Below are 25,391 nucleotides of genomic sequence, written 5' to 3' on the forward strand. Positions count from 1 at the left end.
GTAGCATCTTTTGGTTCTGTTTATGTCATATTTCAAAAGTACACAGAAAATATGAATAGATGTTGAGTTAAAATAAGAGGATTAAAAATACTAAGTAAAACAATATATATTCATTAAATGGTATAATAAAAAGCTAAGGGAAATAAGAAATATGGACCTGATTTTCAAGAAATAAATATAATTTGGGAACTATTACACACCAAAGAATGTAAAAGCATAAGTGTATATCAAGTGTGTTTAAAAGATAAGTGATTTTCATTAAACACAGAAGTCAAAGAGCAAATTTATTTAAAATATGAGGTATTAGTTAAAAAATTAAAATGTCACCAAAAACAAACTTGTTTTGCCAGTTGATATTCTCAGAAATCAAAGCCTTGCCTGTCTAGTCTGCATTTATATTTAGTCTGGGCAAATTAATTTCTCTTTTGAACTTAGTTTTGCCATACACTATAAGCTAGCTGTTTGGTAAGGCTTTGGTTAGTTTCATAAATTATGAAATCTTTTTACACTAGCAAAAAGCTTATTTGAAAACTGCCCAGAAAATATACAAAGGAGTTACAAAGAATTAAACTGATCACTGTGATTCTTTATATGTGTTTCTGTTTAAGTTATTTACCTCTTGTGAAAGCTGTGTTACTTGGTCCTTTTGATGTTTCAGTTCTTTTAATATCAACGAGTTTTGTTTTTCTAACTGAAGCACTCTTCTTGCCAAGTGGACACTAGGCCAACAAAATAAGAAAATTAATACTTACAAAAGTGAAATGCTATCTAAAATATTCAAAATGTGTTTCTGTGCCTGAAAAGTGACTTACCATTTCCTAGTAATGCTTAAATATTAACAGAAAAAATATGGAGCCAAATAATATTTCAGATGTCAATAATAAAATAGCAGTACCTTAAAACAATTCCAAAGTTTGAAACAACGTTAAACTCTCCCATAGTAACATAACTGTGATCTACTGATTACTACAGTAATGGTTTCTAGCCTTTGCTATAAAAGTGGAAGTTACATGATGATATTTGCTTGAAAAGACCACAAGATAGCAATTACAGTTTTTCTCTGCTTCTATAAAATTTTTGTAATTACAAACAAATCAGGCAATTAGTTGAAATATTACAAACAATAAGCTTGCACATGGAAAATCATCAATGTTTATCTCTGACATTGTAATGTATTTTAAGATCCAACACATAACTGAACAGATTTTCTATTAAAACTGGAGATGGAAAAGATATGAAACCTGGGGAATGTCTAAGGTAACACTGAAGATTTTGTACTGAAATAATTCACTCCTTTTGATGATCTGCATTACCACACTTATTGAGATGAGTGTAATCTTTGGTATTTAAAATCACATTACATACGAAATTTTCCAATTCCAATTTTAAGATAAAATTTTAGGAAAAAGTGACTCAGCTATAAAATCTTTCCTTCTATCAGGAAAAAAAAGTGGCATAATTCTTTAAAGAATGGCTAATACTGTGGAGAAGACATGTTGCTACAAAGACTTCTTTAATTCTGAAAGCTTAAACTTTTTATATTTATCACATTTTCATATATTTATTTTCATATAAGTTAGCCTAGTAACTCAATCCACAAATAGAGAAGGCAGGATGTTTTATAATAATATATCTTCACTTTAAGTAAAATTACAGGTTGGGAACAAAATCATTGTATTTTTAATATTTCCTAACATCTGATAAAAGAATGCAGACAAAACATTGAAAATTATGCTGAATACACTACATATGTATTTTAAAGAAATCATTATTCCAAATGAAAAAGATGACTTCTGGGAAAAGCTTATATAGTGACTTAAGGAGCTGGTTTAAGATATATTCATATCCAAGATTCTATCCTCTTAACTGGCATAAGATTTTGTCTTAGTAATCAAGTAAGTTAGAGATGGAAAAGATATACACTCGTTTTGTTTGATGACCTTTTTTAAAAAAAAGTTTTTTAATATATAATTTTATTGCTATATAATTTACATACTTTATTATAAAGTCCACCAATTTAAAGTGTACAATTCAATGGTTTTTAGAATGTCTAGAGTTGTGCAACTAACACCATAATCTAATTTTAGAACATTTTTATTACCTCCAAATGAAACTCTGTATCCATTAGCAGACACTCCCCATCGTTTCCTTGCCTGTCTCCTCCCCACCTCCTCTTGTCTAAGGGAACCACTAATCTACTTTCTTTATAGATTTTTAAATCATTTACAAATTATGGCTATTCCATTTTTCATTTCACCATCTAAATATACCAAGATCTCCTAAATATGACCCTAAAATAACCAGATCTCTATAAATATAATAAATCATTACTGCTAATTCTGTATTATTTTTACATTTTAAATCTGCTGATTCTATTACATGTTTGCAAATATCAGTATTTTATATGATTAACTTTTTTATTAGGTTAATTAAAAAACCTTGTTATTATCCTCATTCATGTTCTCATTGTCTCTTTCTCATCCTTCACATATGTTATGAATAAGTCTTCATCTTTCTGTCTCCTACAAAACTTAGTGTTGGGGTGTTTTGTACATGGTTAATTTCTTAATGAATGTATTGTTGAAGGTATGGACTATATTTGTGTTATACTCAATACAGAACAATCATGACAGTCAAATGAAATTACATAGAAATAAGAGTTTCTGATGAGACAAAATGGAAGACAGAGGGATGCAACAAAATAATGAGAAGCAAAAGTCACACATTACCAACATTTTGAAGAAGATGACTTAAATATATCAAATTTAATAATATAAAATTGTTCATTTGGTTTGGGTGCTTTTTGTTTTGTTTGGGAATTGTATAATGCTTTTATGAAGATATGATAATGTTACCTGCCAAAGGAAAATATTATATGACACAAAATACTGAATTCAAGTAGTTCTTGGTATCCTGGTGCTCAAGCGTTAACACCAGGACCATCACCTTCTAACAAGAATTTCTGTCATTTCAGCTGGGGGATTCTGAACGAGGAAAGTCAACTCTAAATAGAAGGAAGGTGCTCATAAATGTATTCTACAGTGCTCTGATTAGTAGCTTATATTATATGAGAACAAACTTTCTAGGAACTGATGCTGATGGAATAGTTGTAACTATTGCTCTGCATGTTGATGTCATTTATGATGCATAGTAACTAAAATATGGAACGCAGTGTGGTATAATTGGTCTCTAATGTAAATGGATGATATTTTAAAAATTAACTTCTCAATCAGTTGTAGGATAGCAGAACACATTTCCTCATTAAAATACTAGAATTAGTATTAAAGTTTCCCTTAAGCATCCTTTAGCCCATGAATGTTGTGTTGGTTTGAAGCTGTTTATATACCCCAGAAAAATGCTATGTTCTTTAAATCCATTCCTGTGGGTGCAGACCTATTGCGGGTGGAACCTTTTGATTAGGTTGTTTCAATTGAGATGTGACCTGACCAATTCAAGGTGGATCTTAGTCCTTTATTAGAGTCCTGTAAGAGAAGATAAAAGGCAGAAAAAGCTATTTTAGAAAGGAAAGCCCTGGAGTAGCTAAGAGAGGACCCAGAGAAGCTCAGGGAGGCCACTGGAACCAGAAGCTGAAAGCAACAAAAGCTGGGAGTGAAGGACCAGCGCACGCCAGCCATGTGCCTTGTCATCTGACAGAACCCTAGAGAAGTGCATCATCCTGTTGATACCTTCAGAGAAGGCATCATCCTGTTGATACCTTAATTGGGATATTTTCATGGCCTTAATACTGTAAAGTTGTAAACTAATAAATCACCATTGTAAAAGCCCACCCATTTCTGGAATATTGCATTCTGGCAGCTTTGACAAACTGGAACAAATGTAGTATAAAAAAAAAGGAAAAAAGAGCATAGAGAATAATATTGTGGAAAATTCTTCTTTTAAAAATTATATATTTAAGCATACAGAACACAGAATAAAACAAGAAATATAATTGATTTTCATCATTATAACACTTGAAATTAAACAAAAATGTAAAACAACATTAGCAATTTATCTTGGTCTTGAATATCAATGCCTGCAGAAAAGCAGGATAAATAAAAAGAAAAGAATTCAATAATTCATTCAGAAAGATATCATGAACACTTTTTTCCAACAAACATTTACTAAATGACCATAATCTACATAAGCACTAGGAATATACAATTTCTACCCAGGGACTGAATAGTTTACTGAGGAAGACAGTCAAATAAAAACATTACTGTAGTGTGCTAAATGCTCTTAAAGGGCACACTGAGGAATGAAAACTCATACAGACTAATCTGGGGAAGAAGTAGAGAAATAGCATTCTGGGTCAAGGTAAGCGTAAGTCAAGCTCACAGTGATCTGCGGGGGGATCAGTTTGTAAGTAGGATGTTATGGATTGATACATGTGAGGGCTGAAGCTAGAGAGATACAAGCACAGATACATGATCAAAGGTCTCTGTGGCAACCCGTGGCCTGAGCAAAACAGGCCTGCAGATCTTCGGTGCATAGCAGTCTGCTTGACCTAGGCAGCTAAATGTTTGGCCTACTGTCTTTGTAAGCCAGTAAAGAGAAAAAGGGTTAAATTGACCTTAAAATTTAACTTATGGGAAGCAGGCAGGAAGTGAGAGGCTCTTAGTCTCACAAAAAGAGCAAAATGTAATTGTCCAAGTGTTATTCTAGTCCTTCCTGCACCACCCCCCAGGTCAGAATGACCTATTCCTGCATCTATGCTCCCCCCACCCTCAGGAAGGCCTTTGTCTTAAACCCTTATAAAAGGCTTTCTGCCTTTTTTGCTTTGCTCAGCCTTCCCTGTGAAGACAATGCCTGCCCGGCCTGAGAAAGCCATCATGATCTCTCCACAACTTGTCACCCTGTAAGTCAGTCCTGAATAAAAGTTCATGTATCAGAAAATGCTTGTTGTCTTCTTTGGCCTCTGGACTGGCATGGCCCTCTTGGGCTGCGACAGTCTCATATGACAAACTTGAGTTTGGATTTTATCCTGAAGTTGGTTAAGCCAGATAGGATCAGATCTGTAATTGAGAAAAAGAGTCCTCTAGCAGTAGTGTGCAAGATGGTTTAGAAAAGGATACCCAGAGCCAGTTAGAAGGCTATGGTCAGTCATAGTCCAGAGCAGTGGTCTCCAAAAGTAGGTATGTGAAAATAATCCCTTTAAGTATGGGAACATTTATTTACAGATATTTTAATATTGCATAACTCTAAATTTTTATTTTCTATGTAGGTTATATAATATACATAATATATTACTCATATGATGGAACATGTAAATAATCCATAAATATATATTAGTAAATAAGACATATTTTGGTGGGTATATGCTCAATTTATTTGCTAATAGGGAATAATATAAAAAAGTTTGGAGCTCACTAGTCTAGACCTGCTTTGTCAAATAGAAATATAATGTGAGTTACCAATGTAATTTAAAATTTTCTTGTAGCCATATTAAACACAGTACAAAGCTGTTTATTTCATATCATATACCAAAATTAACCAAAAATGGTTAAAAGATGTAATGTAGGAGGTAAAACTATAAAACTCATTAAAAACACAGGGATAAATATTCATGACCTTGGAACTGGCAAAGGATTTTTACATATGACACCAAATGCACAAGCAATGAAAGAAAAAAATAGATAAATTGGACTTTGTCAAAATTAAAAAGTTTTGTGCTTTCAAAGGACACTACCAATAAAATGAAAAGATTACCCACAGAACTGGAGAAAGTATTTGCAAATAATATATCTAATAAGGGTCTAGTATCCAGAATACAGAAAGAACTCTTACAATTCAATAATAAAAAGACATAACTAATTAAAAAATGGGCAAAGGACTTGAAAGTTATCTTTCAAAGAAGATATACAAGTGGCTAATAAGCACATGAAAAGACCGTTATCAGCCGTTAGGGAAATGCAAATCAAAACCACCATGAGATATGACTTCACATCACACCCACTAGAATGGCTATTATTAAACAAACAAACAAACGAAAAACAACCCAGAAAATCATTCATTGTTGGTGAAGATGTGTAGAAACTGGAGTTCCAGTATATTGGTGGTAATGTAAAATGGTGCAGCCACTGGGGAAAAGAGTTTGATGAGTCCTCACAAAGTTAAACACAGATACCATATAACCCAGCAATTCCACTCTTAGGTAAATACCACAAAGAATTAAAAGCAGGAATGCAAACTGATACTTGTACATCAGTGTTTCATAGCTGTATTATTTACAATAGACAAAACGTAGAAACAGCCCAAGTGTTCACTGACAGATCAATGGATAAACGAAATGTGGTATAAAAATAAAATCGCATATTATTCAGCCATAAAAACAATGGAGTTCTGATACATGTCACAACCTTGAAAATATTATGCTGAGTAAAATAAGCCACACACAAAAGAACAAATATTGTATGATTCTAATTATATGAACTACCCAGAATAAACAAATTCAGAGACAGAAAGTAGATTACAGGTTATCAAGGGCTGGAAGGAGGGGGAAGTGGGGAGTTATTGCTTAATGCATAGAGTTTCTGTTAGGGATGATGATGAAGTTTTGGTAATGGATGGCGGTGATGGTAGCACAAAATAGTGAATATAAATAACTCCACTGAATTGTAAACTAAAAAGAGTTAAAATGGCAAATTGTTTTATACATATTTTAAAAACGTAATCAATAGAATTATTGAGATACTTTACTTTTTTCTTGTACTAAGTCTTTGAAATCCAGCAAGTATTTTACAATTACAGCACATCTCAGTTTGTTCAGACTATATTTCAAGTGCTCAATAGCCACATGTGACCAATGGTGACCATACTGGACAGAAAAGATCTAGATTAAATATAATAAGGGCCTTGAGTTAATACCATATACTCATCTTCAGCCTGGAAGGTCCTTTCCCCCTGGCCTTCTGCCAAATGTCAATTCACCATTTCAGACACAAGAAGAAATGTCACCATCACTGGGAAATTGTCCACAATCAACCACATTTAAAGATTGTTAAGAGGTGAATTGTTGAGATAAGGAATTAAATGTGAGAAAAAGTTAACTTAAAAGAGAATATTGGACTAGATTTTTTTTTTTTTTTTTAACCCTTCCCTACTGTTAACATTTTGCATTAGTGTGGTACCTTTGTTACAACTGATAAAGGAATATTAAAACTGTACTATTAACTATAGTCCATAGTTTACATTAGGGTGTATTTTTTCCCCATATGCCACCCTATTATTAACAGCTTGCATTAATGTGGGTACATTTGTTATAATTCATGAAAGAACATTTTTATAATTGTTCCATTGTTTTATAATAGGGTCACTGTGTTCTACAGTCCTACGTTTTATGTTTTAGTTTTTATCCTAGTAACATACATACAACCTAAAATTTCCCTTTTTAATCATATTTATGTATGTAATTCAGTGCTGTTAATTACATTCACAATATTGTGTTACCATCACCATCATCCATTTCCAAAACTTTACAAACAACCTAAACAGAAATTCTGCAAAAATTAAGTATTAACTCCCCATTCCCCACTCCCAACCCAACCTCTGGTAAGCTATATTCTAGATTCTAAAACTCTATGTGTTTGCCTATTCTACTTATCAGTGAGATTCACTCAGCAAAATGTTTTCAAGATTGGGCCATGCAGTCACATGCATCAGGACTTCACTCCTTTTTTTTTTTTAATTAAAAATTTTTTTATTTATTGAGATTGTTCACATACCAAACAATTATCCAAAGATTCAAAATGCGCAATCAGTTTCCCCCAGTACCATCATACAGCTGTGCATCCATGACCACAATTTTTTTTCAATTTTTTAGAACATTTTCATTACTCCAGGAAAGAAATACAGACAAAAAAAGGAAACTCAAATCTTCCCATACCCCTAACTATCCCCCTCCATTGTTGACTCATAGTATTGGTATAGCACATTTGTTACTGTTCATGACAGAACGTTAAAATACTACTAATTGTAATTAGTTTGCAATAGCTATAGTCTTCCCTAAATGCCCCTCTATTATTTTTTTTAAAGCTTCAGAATAGTATTTAATTTTCAGATCTTTATAGTCATCTTATTTGACATCACAAAATAGTGGTTGTATTATAAATTTTACAGATGAGGATATTGTTGCACTATTCTCACCATACATAGGTTGCAGAATAAATCTGAATACAGATCAATACTTCCCCTTTTTCCTTTGTATATTTACAAACATGCCTACACATAACCTGTGCTATTCAAATTATTTTTATCTGAACCAAGGAACTAAATGCATTGAGATAATTTTGTTTTGTTTATAGGAATTCTCACTGTAAACTATACAAGCTTAGGGATCAGAGAGTAAACATTTTTTTTTTTTTTTTTTTTTTTTTTGCCAAACCCTCTAACTGAACTCAAAAACTAAAATCTTTCAGTATTTTCCATTAACTATGCAGTAAATAGCAAATCTTGGGTCCACAATTAATATTCATTTGTTTCAGTATATGAAATAGAAGTTAATAATTGTTACTTAAATTTAGTGGTTCAATGACTACCATAACAGATGTCTCTCCATATATAAACAGACATTTTCACCAACACTGCTCCCTATATGCCTTTGCTCTATATATCCCATGCCTATCTCCAGACAAGGGCATCTAATCTACACCAACCAATAAAACATAATTGAGAATACACATTTTTCAATGGTCTCAAAAAGTATAAGAGTATTCCTTTGGATTTTCAAAAGAAGTTTATATTTTCAGACTTAAATTTAATAGTTTTTAATTATTTTTAGTCTAATTCCTGTTTTATCAATTAGGAAACTAAAAGTCATCATATGAGTTCAGTGAGATGACCACATTTACCAACAGCAAGTCAGAAAAGTGGGACAAGTATCTTCATCTTCTGACTTCTAGTGTTTCAGAAAGAATGTCATACCATAAACCTGAGTTATCCATTTGAAATAGAGTGAAAGAAATGGTAGCATGGAATAGGATGTGATACCAAGTATGTTTTCTCCTTCATAATGTCACTATTCTGCAATGTCTGTTTATTCCTCTCTGAAATATGGAATAAAAATAATTTAATATAGGGTTGTCTTATGATGACTATGATGATAATAAAGCCAAACTTATATTCAGTGGTCACTATATGGCTTAAAAATGCATCTTCATCTAATATTATGGAACCTTTCTCCATCTCTCTTTCTCATTTCTTGGTTTCTCTGTCAGTAGGGCTCCTTTTAGTATCTCAAGTAGGGCAGGTATTTTATTAGCAAAATCTCTCAGTATTTGTTTATCTGTGAAAAATTTAAGCTCTCCCTCAAATTTGAAGGAGAGCTTTGCTGGATAAAGTATTCTTGGTTGGCAATTTTTCTCTCAGAATTTTAAATATGCCATGCCACTGCCTTCTCACCTCCATGGTGGCTGCAGAGTAGTCACTACTTAGTCTTATGTTTTTTCCTTTGTATGTGGTGAATTGCTTTTCTCTTGCTGCTTTCAGAACTTGCTCCTTCTCTTCAGTATTTGAGAGTCTGATCAGAATATGTCTCGGAGTGGGTTTATTTGGATTTATTCTATTTGGAGTTCACTGGGCATTTATGCTTTGTGTATTTATGTTGTGTAGAAGGTTTGGGAAGTTTTCCCCAACAATTTCTTTGAATACTCTTTCTAGACCTTTACCTTTCACTTCCCCTTCTGGGGCACCAATGAGTCTTATATTTGGACGTTTTATTTTATCTATCATATCCCTGAGGTCCATTTTGATTTTTTCCCCATTCTTTCTTTTGTTCTTTCATTTTCTGTTTTGTCGTACTCCAGGTCGCTGACTCATTGTTCCGCTTCTTCTAGTTTTGTACTAAGAGTATCCAGAATCTTTTTAATTTGGTTGATAGTTTCTTACATTTCCATAAGATCAACTATTTTTTTAATTTACTCTTGCAATTTCTTCTTTATGTTCTTCTAGGCTCTTCTTCATGTCTTTTATATCCTGTGCCATGCTCTTCTTCATGTCCTTTATATCCTGTGCCATGGTCTCATTGTTTGTCTTTAGTTCTTTGATTAATTGCTCCAAGTTACTGCATCACCTCTGATCTTTTGATTTGGGTGTTTGTGTTTGGGTTTTCCATATCGTCTGGTTTTTTCATATGCTTTAAAATTTTCTGTTGTTTTGGCCTCTTGGCATTTGCTTTACTTGATAGGGTTCTTTTAGGATATGTATGCTAATTCAAAGACTTCTCTCTAATTTGTCATTTACTCTTGCAGTTTCTTCTTTATGTTCTTCTAGGCTCTTCTTCATGTCTTTTATATCCTGTGCCATGCTCTTCTTCATGTCCTTTATATCCTGTGCCATGGTCTCATTGTTTGTCTTTAGTTCTTTGATTAATTGCTCCAAGTTACTGCATCACCTCTGATCTTTTGATTTGGGTGTTTGTGTTTGTGTTTTCCATATCGTCTGGTTTTTTCATATGCTTTAAAATTTTCTGTTGTTTTGGCCTCTTGGCATTTGCTTTACTTGATAGGGTTCTTTTAGGATATGTATGCTAATTCAAAGACTTCTCTAATTTGTCAGATCTACAGCTTGGTGGCGTGCACTTTCTCTAACTAACCAGCAGGTGGCATCTGCAAGCCACCTATTCCCCTCAAGCCAGTTCTCCCCAACTTTGTCTTTGTGGTGTGTGGGAGTCTGATTCTTGTGGGGTCCAATTGGTGCACCAAGTTTGGGTGTGTTGTTCGTGCTGTCTGCCCTGAATGTGGGGTGTGTGTCTGAGCAGTTGGGGAGCGAGGGCGGCTTTAACAATCAAACCTCCCAGGTGTTCCTGGAGATTTAAGGCTGTTGCAAGAGTCTAAACCTTCATTTTAGTCTTGCCAAAGATTGTCTCTGCCACTCACCCACAAGTCCTTGGTATTGGCATATGGTCCCTGGGATTTCCGAGTGGGTCCCTCTTCCAAGCCATGCCCTTCTAGGGCCTCTGTTGAGGGAAGGCTGTGCTACGTCACAAGCGTGTGCCAACACTCAAGGGAAGTTCTGGGCCGCAGGGCCATGTAGGGGTGCTCCCAACCTGCTGAAAGGATGGCTGAATGGGGCATGTTAATTTCCCCCTTTTCACACCGCTCTGCCTTCCTAGCTCTGGGACAATTAGCTGCAGGTTTGCAAAAGGCTATTGTTCACGCCAGATATTGTAGCGTGTGCATGCACTGCTGGAAACACTTCCCATCACACTGGGTTTTTTGGCGCAGCTCTGGGCTGTGGTGCCTGTGCCAGGCAAGAGTGTTCCCAGTCCGCTGGGAAGATGGTTATAAAGGGCGTGTTTTTCTTCCCCTTTTGGCTAACCTCTGCCTGCCTCGCTCTGAGACAATTAGCAGCGGGTGCGCGAAAGGCTATCGTCCACGCCAGACACTGAGGCATACTCACAGGCTGTGGAGACGCTGTTCCTGCCATGCTTCCCTGTGCAGTTCTTGCTGCCGTATCTGCAGGTGCTTTTGGGTTTTTAAAAAAGAACTAGTCCAACTCCAAATGCCAACCCACGGTTTCCCCACACCGCAGTGGCTGCTGGATGTTCAGCAGGCTTACGCACTCACTTCAGAAAGCAGACTCCCGGTTTCACCAAGTGCACAGTACCTGTGGATTTAGCAGACCTTGTCCAGCTGGTGCATCACTGGAACTGGTGTTCTAGGTGACTTTTTGGCCTTTATCTAGTATTTTTCATGGCGGTGTTTTTTCACCCTGTCTCTCCTAACCGCCGTCTTCCTGAGGTCTGGATCCACAGTTTTTACTTACAGATTTTATACTGTGATCTTGGGCATTCCTCCCAATTCAGGTTGGTGTATGATGAGTGGATGGTCATGTTTGTCCCCTGCAGTTATTCCGGCTGATTTACTAGTTGTTTCTGGTTTTTTCAGTTGTTCCATGGGGACTACTTGGCTTCCACTCCCGTCTATGCCACCATCTTAGATCTTATGTCTTCATTCCTTTTTAAGGCTGAATAATATTCCGTTATATGTATATACCACACTTTGTTTATCCATTCATTGGTTGATGGGCACTTGGGCTTATTCCATCTTTGGCAATTGTGAATAATTCTGCTATGAATTGGACTAGTTTTAAAATTAGGTTTTAAGCTACCCAAATTATTGGCAACTATAATCTGCTCTCTTGATAAATCTCAGAGGCTTAATAAATTTAGCAGAAACTTAACAGAGATCTTTATCTACTTATTAGTTATTATGTTAATTATATATTTTTAGTTTTTATTTTTTTCCCAAAATTAAGATATTTTCTCTGTAAGGGTAAAAGTAGAACATGCTTATTAAAATAAAAACCAAAGCAATACAAGAGGTTTATAAAGATGTAATTAAGCTCTTCATAATCTGATTCCTTAAAGAAACTTCTGTTAACAGTATGGTACACAATCAAGACTCTTTTTGTATCTATGAACATTTTAAAAAAATTTAAACCAAAAACAAATCATTCAAAATGTAATATTTGTTAATAGATACCACCAACAACAACATATTTTGGACACAGGGATTTATATCATCCTTTTTTTTTTTTCCTGAAGAAACAATCTTTAACAACAACAACAAAAACCAAAAAACCCTGATATAAATTTAACGTAAAACCTCCCAAAGAAAATGATGAAAGTGCTGATTTGTTTCTAAGCAAATACAGAGTACAATTCAAAGACCCTTGTATTTTACTGCTTGGTTCTTACCTCAGAAACACCTACAGCATGAGACAGATAATCTGTGGGACACAACAATCATAATTCCCAGGGCTGCTTCTGATCCAATGTTCAAAGACAAGATTTGTTTCTAAAATGCCTTTAAAAGGGACCCATTTTAAATAGTGCTCCCTTTATAAAAAGCATCACTTCATAGATGAACATACCATAATCCATTTAACTAGTCTCTTGTTGATGGACATTAAGGGTATTTCCAAGTTTTTGCTATTATAAACAATTCTGAGATAAAAACCCAAACTGAGAGGTATGGTCTGGAGTCAAGATTTTCAGGATATGAATCTAAATTCTTTTTCTTTTAACCTAACATGACCTTAATACCTCTGTTCTTCAATTTCCCCATCCACTGAATTCAGACACTAATAGTACCTATCTCATAGGATAGTACTGAAAATTAAGAGTGGTGCCTTGTTGATGACAATGCCCACTGCTGCAGTCCCCCAGCCCACAGCCATGGTCAACGCCCACAGCCATGGTCAACCTGTTCTTCGACATCTCTGTCAATGGCAAGTTCTTGGGATATGTCTCTTTCAACTTGTTTGCAGACAAAGTTCTAAAGACAGCAGAAAATTTTTGTGCTCTGAGCACTGGGGAGAAAGGTTTTGGTTATAAGGGTCCCTGCTTTCACAGAATTTACTCCTGGGTTATGTGTCAAGGTGGTGACTTCACATGCCATAACAGCACTGCTGGCAAGTCCATCTCTGGGGAGAGGTTTGATGATGAGAACTTCACCCTAAAGCATACATGTCCTGGCACCTTGCGTATGGCCAATGCTGGACCCAACACAAATGGTTCCCAATTTTTCATCTGCACTGCTAAGACTGAGTGGTTGGATGGCAGCACACGGTCTTTGGCAAGGTGAAAGAGGGCATGAATATTGCAGAATCATGGAGCACTTTGGGTTCAGGAATGGTGAGACCAGCAAGAAGATCACCACTACCGACTGTGGACGAGTCTAACAAATTTGATTTGTATTTTGTCTTAACCACCACACCATACCTTTTGTGGCTCAGGGGGCACCCCCAACCCCTGTTCTGCTCTCAATATCCTATCATCTTTGTGTTCTTGCTGTAGTTCTTTGGATTCTACATTATCCTCCCCTTCCAATTCTAGCTGGATTGCAGAGTTAAGTTTATGATTATGAAATAAAAACTTAAACAACCAAAAAATTTTTAAATGAATTAATTAAAATGTAGAACATTCACAATAGTGACTTGCATATAGAAAGCTCTAAATAATTGTTTATAAATGTCTTTGTTCCCTTTGTACTGTGATTTCCTTAGAAAGTGTAATGAATGGGCCAAAACACATGTGCATTATAAATTTTCAGTTATTCCTCTTGAAAGATTGTGTAATTTAAATTCTCATGCACCAGAATGAAAACTGTTTCAGAAAAGGAATTTTTACTTATTTTATTCTCTAATGTATTTCAAGTGTCATGAAAAATATCTGATAAGAGATGTTCGGTAATTAACTGTTGAATGAATGAACTTTAATGAGTCCTTTTGTTTCTTCACACCCTTGCCAGCAATGGACTTCATCAATCTTTAAAAGTTTGCCAATCTTATAGAAGAACAATGGAATCTTTTTTAAAATTACATTTCTTTTTTGTGATGTTAAACATCTTCTCATATGTTTGCCAGACATTTGTTATTTCTTCCTTAGTGAACTGATGTTTTTGTCTTTCCCACCCTCTTCAAATCTTACCTTTATGCTTAATTGTATTCTACAGCTAATTTATTTAACAATGTCAAAGCCCTCTGCAATCTCACCTGAACTTAATCTTATTTCCCTTTAATGTCCACTCTACTCAATTTTCCACAAACATGTTTTGTACATTCCTTTCTTTGTCCTTCTGTTGGTCCTCCAGTCTGAAAAAGATAGGTTCTACTCCTTGTCAATCCAACTATTTCTTAAAGGCCCCACTTCCTTCACTTCTCACAATGCTGGACTTTATTGATCTCTATTCCTCTCATTGACACAATACTATAATAAATTGCATATTTTTGTATGTTTCTTGATATTCATTCATGTGTGTTAATCTATTCTCCCCCAACAGATGTAACTTACAGAAAGACAGAAGTTTTCCTTATTCCCTCTTGTGCCTACAAATATAGCAGAAAGACTGGGCTTTTAGGGCACTTCTGATTGACTTTGTTTTAAATGTTTTGTTCAAATGACACATTATTTGAAACCATATTCCAAGGTTGTAAAGCCTCCATATACCTAATGTTCATTATCCAAGCACTGAACTAGCAATAAAAAAGCATATAGGGAAAACCCAAGATGGTGGCTAGGTAAGACAGGGCAAAAAAACACCTCTGTGAAAAATACTAGATAGAAGCTGGAAAGTGACCCAGAACACCAGTTCCAGTGATGCACCAACTGGACAAGGTCTGCTAAATCCACAGGGACCATGCATTTGGTGAAACCAGGAATCTGCATTCTGAAACGAGTGAGTGAGCCGGCTGAAAGACCGGTGGCTGCGCTGCCGTGTGGGGAAACTGTGGGCTGATGTTTGGAGACAGACTAATTCTTTAAAAAAAAAAAAAAAACTGGGACCGACTGTGGATGTAATGGTGAGAACTGTGCAGTAAAGCATGGCAGGAGAGGGCTCTCCCAACACCTTGGTGTCTGGCATGGAGGATAGCCCTTCCCATACCCGCTGCTGATTGTCTTGGGGCCAGGGGGGCAGAGGAGAGCCAAAAGGAGAAAGAAACCACGCCCCTTGCAACCATCTCCCCTGAGGACTGGAGATGCTCCTGCCTGGGGCCGGACCCACACACCAGAGCCACACCAAGAAACCCAGTGTGACCGGGAGTGTTTCCCGCAGCACCGTGCACAAACCACAATATCGGCCATGGACAGTGGCTTTTAGGGCACCCACAGCTAATTGTCCCGGAGCTGGGAAGGCTGTGCAAAGAGGGGGAAATTAACATGCCCCATTCAACCATCTTTAAAGCAGGCTGGGAATGCCCCTGCACAGCCCGGCGGCCCAGGGCTTTCTGGAGGACCGGTGCGCACTAGTGATGTGGCACAGCCTTCCCTCGGCAGAGGTCCTGGAAGAACATGGCTGAGAAGGGGGACATGCTTGGAAATCCCAGGGACCCTATGCCAGTGTCAGGGACTTGTGGGTCAGCAACAAAGACGATCTGTGGCAGGACTCAGGCGAAGGCTTGGACTCTTGCAACAGCCTTAAATCCCTGGGAACACTAGAGGGTTTGATTATTAAAGCTGCCCTGCCTCCCTAATCTCTCAGACACATGCCCCATATTCAGGGCAGACAGCACCAACAACACACCCAAACTTGGTGCACCAACTGAACCCCACAAGAATCAGACCCCCACACACCAGAAAGACAAAGTTGGGGAGAACTGACTTGAAGGGAATAGGTGACTCGCGAATGCCACCTCCTGGTTAGTTAGAGAAAGTGTATGCCGCCAAGCTATAGATCTGACAAATTAGAGATTGGTATTTTATAGACCCTGAAAGAACCCTATCAAGTAAAGCAAATGTCAAGAGGCCAAAAACAACAGAAAATCTTAAAGTATATGATAAAACCAGACAACATGGAGAACCCAAACCCAACACCCAAATCAAAACATCAAAAGAGACACAGTACTTGGCGCAATTAATCAAAGAACTAAAGTCAAACAATGAGAGCATGGCACAGGATATAAAGGACATGAAGAAAAGCATGGCACAGGATATAAAGGACATAAAGAAGACCCTAGAAGAGCATAAAGAAGACATTGCAAGAGTAAATAAAAAAAACAGAAGATCTTATGGAAATAAAAGAAACTGTTGTCCAAATTAAAAAGACATTGGAAACTCATAATACAAGATTAGAGGAAGCTGAACAACAACTCAGCATCCTTGAGGACCACAGAATGTAAAATGAAAGAACAAAAGAAAGAATGGGGAAAAAAATTGAAATGGATCTCAGGGATACTATAGATAAAATAAAACGTCCAAATTTAAGACTCATTAGTGTCCCAGAAGGGGAAGAGAAGGGTAAAGGTCTAGAAAGAGTATTCAAAGAAATTGTTGGGGAACCCTTTTCAAAACTTCTACACAGTATAAATACGCAAAGCATAAATGCCCAGCGAACTCCAAATAGAATAAATCCAAATAAACCCACTCCAAATAAACCCACTCTAAGACATATTCTGATCAGACTGTCAAATACTGAAGAGAAGGAGCAAGTTCTGAAAGTAGCAAGAGAAAAGCAATTCACCACATACAAAGGAAACAACATAAGACTAAGTAGTGACTACTCAGCGGCCACCATGGAGGCGAGAGGCAGTGGCATGACATATTTAAAATTCTGAGAGAGAAAAATTTCCAACCAAGAATACTTTATCCAGTAAAGCTCTCCTTCAAATTTGAGGGATAGCTTAAATTTTTCACAGACAAACAAATGCTGAGAGATTTTGCTAATAAAAGACCTGCCCTACTTCAGATACTAAAGGGAGCCCTACTGACAGAGAAACAAAGAAAGGAGAGAGAGATATAGAGAAATTTAACAGACATATATGCAAGATTACATCCCAAATCACCAGGACACACATTCTTCTCTAGTGATCATGGATCTTTCTCCAGAATAGACCATATGCTGGGACATAAAACAAGCCTCAATAAATTTTTTTAAAAAATTGAATTTATTCAAAGCACATTCTCTGACCACAATGGAATACAAATAGAAGTCAATAACCATTAGAGACTTAGAAAATTCACAAACACCTGGAGGGTAAAAATGAGGGGGAGATGAAAACATTCCCAGATAATCAAAAGCTGAGGGACTTCATCACCAGTAGATCAGTCCTATAAGAAATGCTAAAGGGAATTGAGCAGGCAGAAAGGAAGGGACACTAAACAATTGACTGAAACCACATGAGGAAATAAAGATTTCCAGTAAAGATCACATGGTAAAACATAAATACCAATACTACTGTATTTTTGATTTATAACTCCACTATTTCCTACAGGATCTAAAATACATAAACTATAATGATATATCAGTGGTTTTGGACTCAATGTAAAATATGTAATTTTTGACAATAACTACATAAAGGTGGGGGAATGGAGGAGTATAGGAACATAGTTTACCTGTCCTATTGAAATTAAGTTGGTATCAAAGAAAAACAAGACTGTTACAGATTTAAGAGGTTAAATTTAAGCCCCACGGTAAACACAAAGAAAAGTATCAGAGAATATGACCATAGAGATGAAAAGTGGAGTATGGGTTACGAGAAGTGGGGGAAGGGGCAATGGGGAGTTAAGAAATGCGTGTAGGGCATCTGTTTGGGGTGAAGGGAAATTTCTAGTAATGGATCATGGGTAGGTGATAGCACTGCAACATTTTAAATGTGATTAATCCCACTAATGGAATGCTAGGAAGGGGTTGGAATGGGAAGATGTAAGCTGTATATATGTTTCCACAAGTGAAAAAAAAAAAAGTTTAAATAGACAATGACAATTAAATGCCAAGGATGATCCTCGATGGGATCTGAGGATGGAGGAGAAGAGGCTCAAAGGGACACAGTTGGGACATAAGAAAAATAAAAGGAAATACAGAATGTAAACTTTGTATCAACGTTGAATTTCTTGAACTTCTTAGCTGCACTTAATGGGAATGCATAAAAGAATGTTCTTGTTCATGGGAAATGTATATGTGAATTATATTGTTTGTTCAAGGATATGTGCAGCCTGCTCTCATATGTTGAGAAGACAGAGCAATAGATGATGGATGATAGATGGAGGGAAGAGAAAGAAATGGTGGTGTGACAGGATATTAAAGTTGGTGAATTGGGGTATTGGGGGAGGGGGGTCAGGGTATGCTGGAGTACTGTGTATGGGGTTTGTATTGTTTTTGCAACCGTTCCTGTAAGTTTGAATTTATTTCAAAATAAAATAAAAAAAAAAGTATATAATGTTAAAAAGGAAAGAAGGTAACTGTCATAGATACCATATTTCAATGTGGCATATTGCTTTGGTGAGTGATTTGGTGTTATAAGTAGATTCTGTTCAGAAAGCTGGGATATTAGAAGTGGGAGGGAAGGAAGGGAGTTTAGTTTAACTGAAATTCAAAGCAAGACAAATAAAGAATTGTTCAACTGCCAGAGATAAATTCTCCTTAACCACAATGCATACGCAATGAAACCAAGTCCTTTCCAAGTTCTTTATAAAGAGTAACTATGGATACAGTCAGGGAAAATGACTCTTGCTAAATTTTTTTTTTTTTTTTTTTTTTTGTAAAGAATGTATTGAACTCTTCAAGAAAGCAATACTTTTACAATCTATCTGTTGAGATGCTAAATTAGTTACAACACTCAATACTTCTTTGCCATGTGATTTTCTACCTGAACCAAGATTAAGTTCAACATCAACTAGAAACTAACACCACAGGAATATTAATCTAAACATTAAGCCAAAATGTCACCTGTTGCCTGGCAAGATTATTCCCCCATGGGTTATCTCTGGTATCTCTCAGCAGTTCTTATCTCCAAATAAAGGTTATTTCTCTTGGATCAAGATTATTACATACAATACAATATAGCTCAGCCAATGTGGACATGGCAGATCTCTATTTATATCTGTTGATGCCAAAGCACAATGGATGTTGATGCTCTGTCCTAAGTCTTTCAACTGTGATATACTTTCTCAGTATTGTTAAATCTCAAGATAAATAAGTGTATGTGAGGCACGGTCACTTGGTCTGAAACAACATTTGGCTTTTTGATTATTTTTCACTTTCTAGTAGGGTAGAGTTCTGTCTTTATTAGCATGGCAAGAACAATGGTTTTATAAAAGAGCACATGTGCCAGGATGATTCTAGTTTTAGAAAGCTTTGTTTGGGCCCTGTACTATGTGCTCTGCTGGCAATTACTGAGGACTAAATAATAGTCTCATAGTGGTTATCTGTAATTATATGAAACTTTCCCTAGCTTCTTGCATAAGTTAAATTTCCAAGTTGACCAGGAACAGAATGCAGTAACTTTTTAAAGAACTATTCTTAAACCAACCCAAATGCAGTAAGTACAAACTTTTTCCAAGGATAAAAATGAGAACTCATATATATAAGGGTAAAGGAGGAGAAAACAATTTATGTACAAAAGTTATCAAGTTTCCTCTGCTTTATTATGATTTCATAGTCTACTGTGAAAAATTCAAGTTAAAGCTCTTTTGAAAACTAGACAGAAACTAAAACAAAAGGTCTATACTATGCAGTAAATCTTGCAATTTGAAAGACTTAAAATCCTTTAGAAAAGTCTCCACATTCAGATCTGCCAAAACAAATAGAAAAGCACACACTAAGACCACGCCAGTGCCTGGGTGTTACTCACTTAGTGTTGCAGGTTAAAGAGCACAACCAGAACACGTAACCAGAAAATCTCGTTTGCTATTTTTCAGAGTTATGACTGAAACAAAAACATTACTTCAGATTTTCAAGTTCAGTTAAGTCAAGAAGAACCCATTTTATTTTAATCTACTTTAATTATATAAGCCTTTATAACATGCCACAACTATGCCACAGAGTTTAACACAATATTTAGTTATTGTCTGTATCTCTCTTGAAATTTCAAAATATGAGCAATCTTATTTTGTAAATGTGTTTAAGAGACATTTGGGGGAGTTATTTTTAAAACTAGAAAAACAAATTATGATACTACTTTGTAGGAAACTGGCATTATAGCATATGTTTTAAGAAACTGATTGATATCAAAGAATGTGAATCTCAAAATTGGTTCATGTCCATGGGGTATCTCTACTAATTATTTCAAGAGGTCTCATTAAAACCTTAAAACAAAATTGTGTTAAGCTAAAACTCGAATTGAATAGTAAAAGTTTTTGGAACCCTGGGTTTTCCTCTAAAATCAACTATGCTATTTACTTTAAGAACATATTAATTGGTGTAACAAATCAGCATTTACTGAACATCTACTCTATGCCAGGCACTGTGTAATATGTTTCACATATTTTTTTAATTTTAATTTCATAATATTCCTTGGGTAGCAACAGGCAACTCATGAAAATTTTCAGTGGCTATCCAATTTATTAATAGCAATATAGTACTCATAGCAGAAGGCTTACAAATTAAGATTTGGGGATAACAATTAAAATTATCTTTTTGAAGGATATGCAATGATAAAAATTTGCTTTTGATATAATTCTAAGATAAAAAATAAACCACTAAATTATGTACAATAATATTCTAAATATTTAAGAAAATATATGTATCTGTATAAATTTATGAATGGTTACCTTTGGATGGTAGGGTTTCCAGAAATTTTCCTAATTTTCTAAAATAAACATTATTTTTATAATCAGAATCCCCTTCCAATTAAATGTTACCCTAAAAATACCTAACTCTGTTTATTAACTAATGAGATTTTTAGATTAAATTTAGTATGAATGAAATATATTGTGTAGTAGCTGGGAAATAAGTTCCTCTGAAATTTTAATATATTTTGGAATAGGCTGATGTATAATGAAAACTACATTATCCAAACTTTCATTTGCTGCTGTGACTGAGTCATTAGAATTCACCTTAAATTTCCATTGCTTTACTTTCAAACGTGAAAGACTAGACACAGATTCTCTGAAAGGCTATATTGCTTTCATCTTAAAGAGAGCACAAAACAATCTGCCTTCTTTACAAATATCTACTACAAAAGACAAATGCAGATTTTGAAAACTTCAGAACTGCATTAAACCCTAACAAGTACCTCTCTGCTACTGGTCAGTTTTGTGCAATGGTATGCATTCAATTAAAGTTGTTGAATGAATGGAGGAAAGGGATGCATAAATGAGTAAGATGTCCTCTTTGGATATCTAGACTTTCCCTTCACTCATTTTAGATGACCTGAGAAGCACTTCCTCAAAATAACCCTCTGGTTCACCATGAGAAGAATGCCTGGCACCAGCTAGGCAAGAGATATTAATAGCATGCCCATTAGGCACTTGTTCAAGACACATAGATAGCTTAGTGATAGAATCTTTAGAAATATTTGGACAGTTGGATTATTCAGAATATGAATCAGTTGTGATTCTCTAAATCTTCACTTTGAATATTAAGAAACCAAGTTCTGTTTTTAGAAATTCTTAAAAAAAAAAAATAGTAAGGTAACAGCAATAATTGCTTTCAATTTTAGAAGAACTGAGCATTTGGGGCTAAAGAAAGAAAGCTTGCAACAGCAAAACTCTTTTCTTGTGACAAAGATTCTCTTGGCGAGGATTCAGATGCTAAAATAGAGAAGGGAATATATTTCCTCCTTCAAACTTCAATTTTTAGTATTTTACCTATCCTTTACCCATGAAACTACATCTCTGTCCTCCCTGGGAAAAATTATGCTCCAAAACAGATATATGCTAAAAATTACAAAATATCCTACGTCGCCATTAGTGCCCCTTGAACAGACTTTGGGGAGAATAGGGATGGATGGGACTACAATTGATTTTTAAAAAACATACAATCTAGAAATACTTGTATCTCCAATCAGACAAAATCAACCATTCTAGCTACAAGAGTTAAGGTGAAATATTTTCCTTACTTAGTGCGTAATGTCTCTAAATATGTATATACATTCATATAGAAATAAAAGATAAACAGCTTTGAATCCTCAAATACTCAGATGAAGAAACATTTCTACTGATAGGTATGTGTTAGGCACTGTGTTAGGCAAAAACAGTGGTGAATAAACAAGAATAAGATAGTTGCTGATCTCAAGGAACTTTCCATCCAGCTGGGGAAATTACATGGGAAACTATAGCTAATAAGATAACATAAATGCTTTATCGTGTGGTATTTAGAAAATAGATGTTCACAGGCAAAGAAATAAACCTCATACTGGGTAGAGAAGTAAATAGGGCTGGAGAGGTGGGTCCACATTATGGAGCAGCTTGGAAGTCTGGCAGAAACATTTACATTTGATGTGGTAGTGAACAGGGCAGTGAGATGTTTTTGCAAAGGAAATAGCATAATCTTAAAGAAAGATTAACATAGTAACCAGGTAGGAAAAATTAGTTCGGAGAAAAGGAGCTAGGGAACAGAATTGGCTAAGCCAAATAGAAAACTGATTAAAATAGGCACAATTTTCTGTCAGTGTATTTAAACAGTGTTTCACAAGGTACCTGGTAGATCTTCCAAAAATTTTCTTGATCTTCACAAAGACTTTTATACTTTCAATCACAATATATAAGCTACCTACGTCCTTCTATCTCTCTGAAAAGTATGTGTTAAAGAATGTAGGCAGGTGAATAAGAAACAAGGTAAAGAAAAAAGGAGGCATAATTAATTACTTTTAACCTGAAAATTGACAAAAAAGCATTGTAATTATTATGAAATTCATGTGAAAATAAAATTAAAATGGCCTCATTATCACTGAATCTAATTCTAGAAAATTTCTAATGTACATCTCCACTCTACCAACCATTAAAGTACTTAAAAATACATGAAATGCATGATTATTACTTACTGTGTTTTATTTTGTCAGCAATTTAGTATTTATGCATGCCACGGATAAAATAACTTTACTTTGTCACTCAACTCAGCACATTATCAAAAAGTAGAATGTAATGACATTTAGCTTGAGTGGATAAGTAAAACAAATATATACTGATTTTACCTTTGCTTTAGTCGTCTTTTGGCTGTTGTGGGAACATTAGCACCATAGCCATAGGAGAAAAGAACCCTTTCAGCTTCATCTTCATTTTCAACTGGAAAATATTAAAGAGTATAATGTGAAATAACTTTTTTTTTCCTTAAAAAGTATGGCAGAAATGAAAATAAAGGACGTCATAATAATGAATTAGGGAAGAAAAGAACATAAAAAGAGTGAATGCATAATCTCAAAAGGCTAGTCATAAATAGAAATATATTTCTTAAAGTGTTCGTTTGCTAGATTTATTCCATTTATTTATTTATTTATTTATTTTTTAATCATCATTTTATTGAGATATATTCACATACCACACAGTCATACAAAACAAATTGTACTTTCGATTGTTTACAGTACCATTACATAGTTGTACATTCATCACCTAAATCAATCCCTGACACCTTCATTAGCACACACACAAAAATAACAAGAATAATAATTAGAGTGAAAAAGAGTAATTGAAGTAAAAAAGAACACTGGGTACCTTTGTCTGTTTGTTTCCTTCCCCTACTTTTCTACACATCCATCCATAAACTAGACAAAGTGGAGTTTGGTCCTTATGGCATTCCCAATCCCATTGTCACCCCTCATAAGCTACATTTTTATACAACTGTCTTCGAGATTCATGGGTTCTGGGTTGTAGTTTAATAGTTTCAGGTATCCACCACCAGCTACCCCAATTCTTTAGAACCTAAAAAAAGTTGTCTAAAGTGTGCGTAAGAGTGCCCACCAGAGTGATCTCTCGGCTCGTTTTGGAATCTCTCTGCCACTGAAGCTTATTTCATTTCCTTTCACATCCCCCTTTTGGTCAAGAAGATGTTCTCCGTCCCACGATGCCGGGTCTACATTCCTCTCTGGGAGTCATATTCCACGTTGCCAGGGAGATTCACTCCCCTGGGTGTCTGATCCCACGTAGCGGGGAGGGCAGTGATTTCACCTTTCAAGTTGGCTTAGCCAGAGAGGGCCACATCTGAGCAACAAAGAGGCATTCAGGAGGAGACTCTTAGGCACAAATACAGGGAGGCCTAGCCTCTCCTTTCCAGCAACCGTCTTCCCAAGGGTAAAACTTATGGTAGAGGGCTCAACCCATCAAACCACCAGTCCCCTATGTCTGTGGTCATGTTAGCAACCATGGAGGTGGGGTAGGCGAATACCCCTGCATTCTCCACAGGCTCCTCAAGGGGGCACTACATCTTTTTTTTTTTTCCCTTGTTTGTCTTTTTTCTTTTTTTTTTTTTTAACTTTCCCTTCTTTTTTAAATCAACTGTATGAAAAAAAAAGTTAAAAAGAAAACAAACATACAATAAAAGAACATTTCAAAGAGACCATAACAAGGGAGTAAGAAAAAGACAACTAACCTAAGATAACTGCTTAACTTCCAACATGTTCCTACTTTACCCCAAGAAAGTTACATAATATAGCAACATTTCAGTGAACTTGTTCCTACTACATCCATCAGAAATTAACAGACCATAGTCATTTCTCGGCATCCACAGAACGTTAAATAGCTTATCTGTTCTTCTTGGATTATTGTTCCCCCTTCCTTAATTGCTCTCTACTGCTAGTTCCCCTACATTCTACATTATAAACCATTTGTTTTACATTTTTCAAAGTTCACATTAGTGGTAGCATATAATATTTCTCTTTTTGTGCCTGGCTTATTTCGCTCAGCATTATGTCTTCAAGGTTCATCCATGTTGTCATATGTTTCACCAGATCGTTCCTTCTTACTGCCGCGTAGTATTCCATCGTGTGTATATACCACATTTTATTTATCCACTCATCTGTTGAAGGACATTTGGGTTGTTTCCATCTCTTGGCAATTGTGAATAATGCTGCTATGAACATTGGCGTGCAGATATCTGTTCGTGTCACTGCTTTCCGATCTTCCGGGTATATACCGAGAAGTGCAATCGCTGGATCGAATGGTAGCTCTATATCTAGTTTTCTAAGGAACTGCCAGACTGACTTCCAGAGTGGCTGAACCATTATACAGTCCCACCAGCAAT

The 25,391-nt window shown here is 35.7% G+C and overlaps 1 protein-coding gene across 4 annotated transcripts in view; it reads right to left on the reverse strand.

Annotated features, from left to right (window-relative positions):
• The window catches only part of PIBF1 (progesterone immunomodulatory binding factor 1), a 360,124-nt gene that overhangs the window by 122,439 nt on the left and 212,294 nt on the right, over positions 1–25,391 (reverse strand). For 3 of the 4 annotated variants that reach the window (XM_037799988.1, XM_037799987.1, XM_037799986.1), the window contains 2 exons: positions 23,350–23,440; positions 617–719 (listed from right to left, as the gene is read on the reverse strand). In XM_037799988.1, coding sequence (XP_037655916.1) covers positions 617–719; positions 23,350–23,440 — 194 coding nt within the window. The remainder of the gene's footprint in view (positions 1–616; positions 720–23,349; positions 23,441–25,391) is intronic. The other variant, XR_005211082.1, reaches the window with a different exon arrangement.

The sequence above is a fragment of the Choloepus didactylus genome, chromosome 12 (assembly GCF_015220235.1).
Source record: "Choloepus didactylus isolate mChoDid1 chromosome 12, mChoDid1.pri, whole genome shotgun sequence".
Lineage (NCBI taxonomy): Eukaryota > Metazoa > Chordata > Mammalia > Pilosa > Megalonychidae > Choloepus > Choloepus didactylus.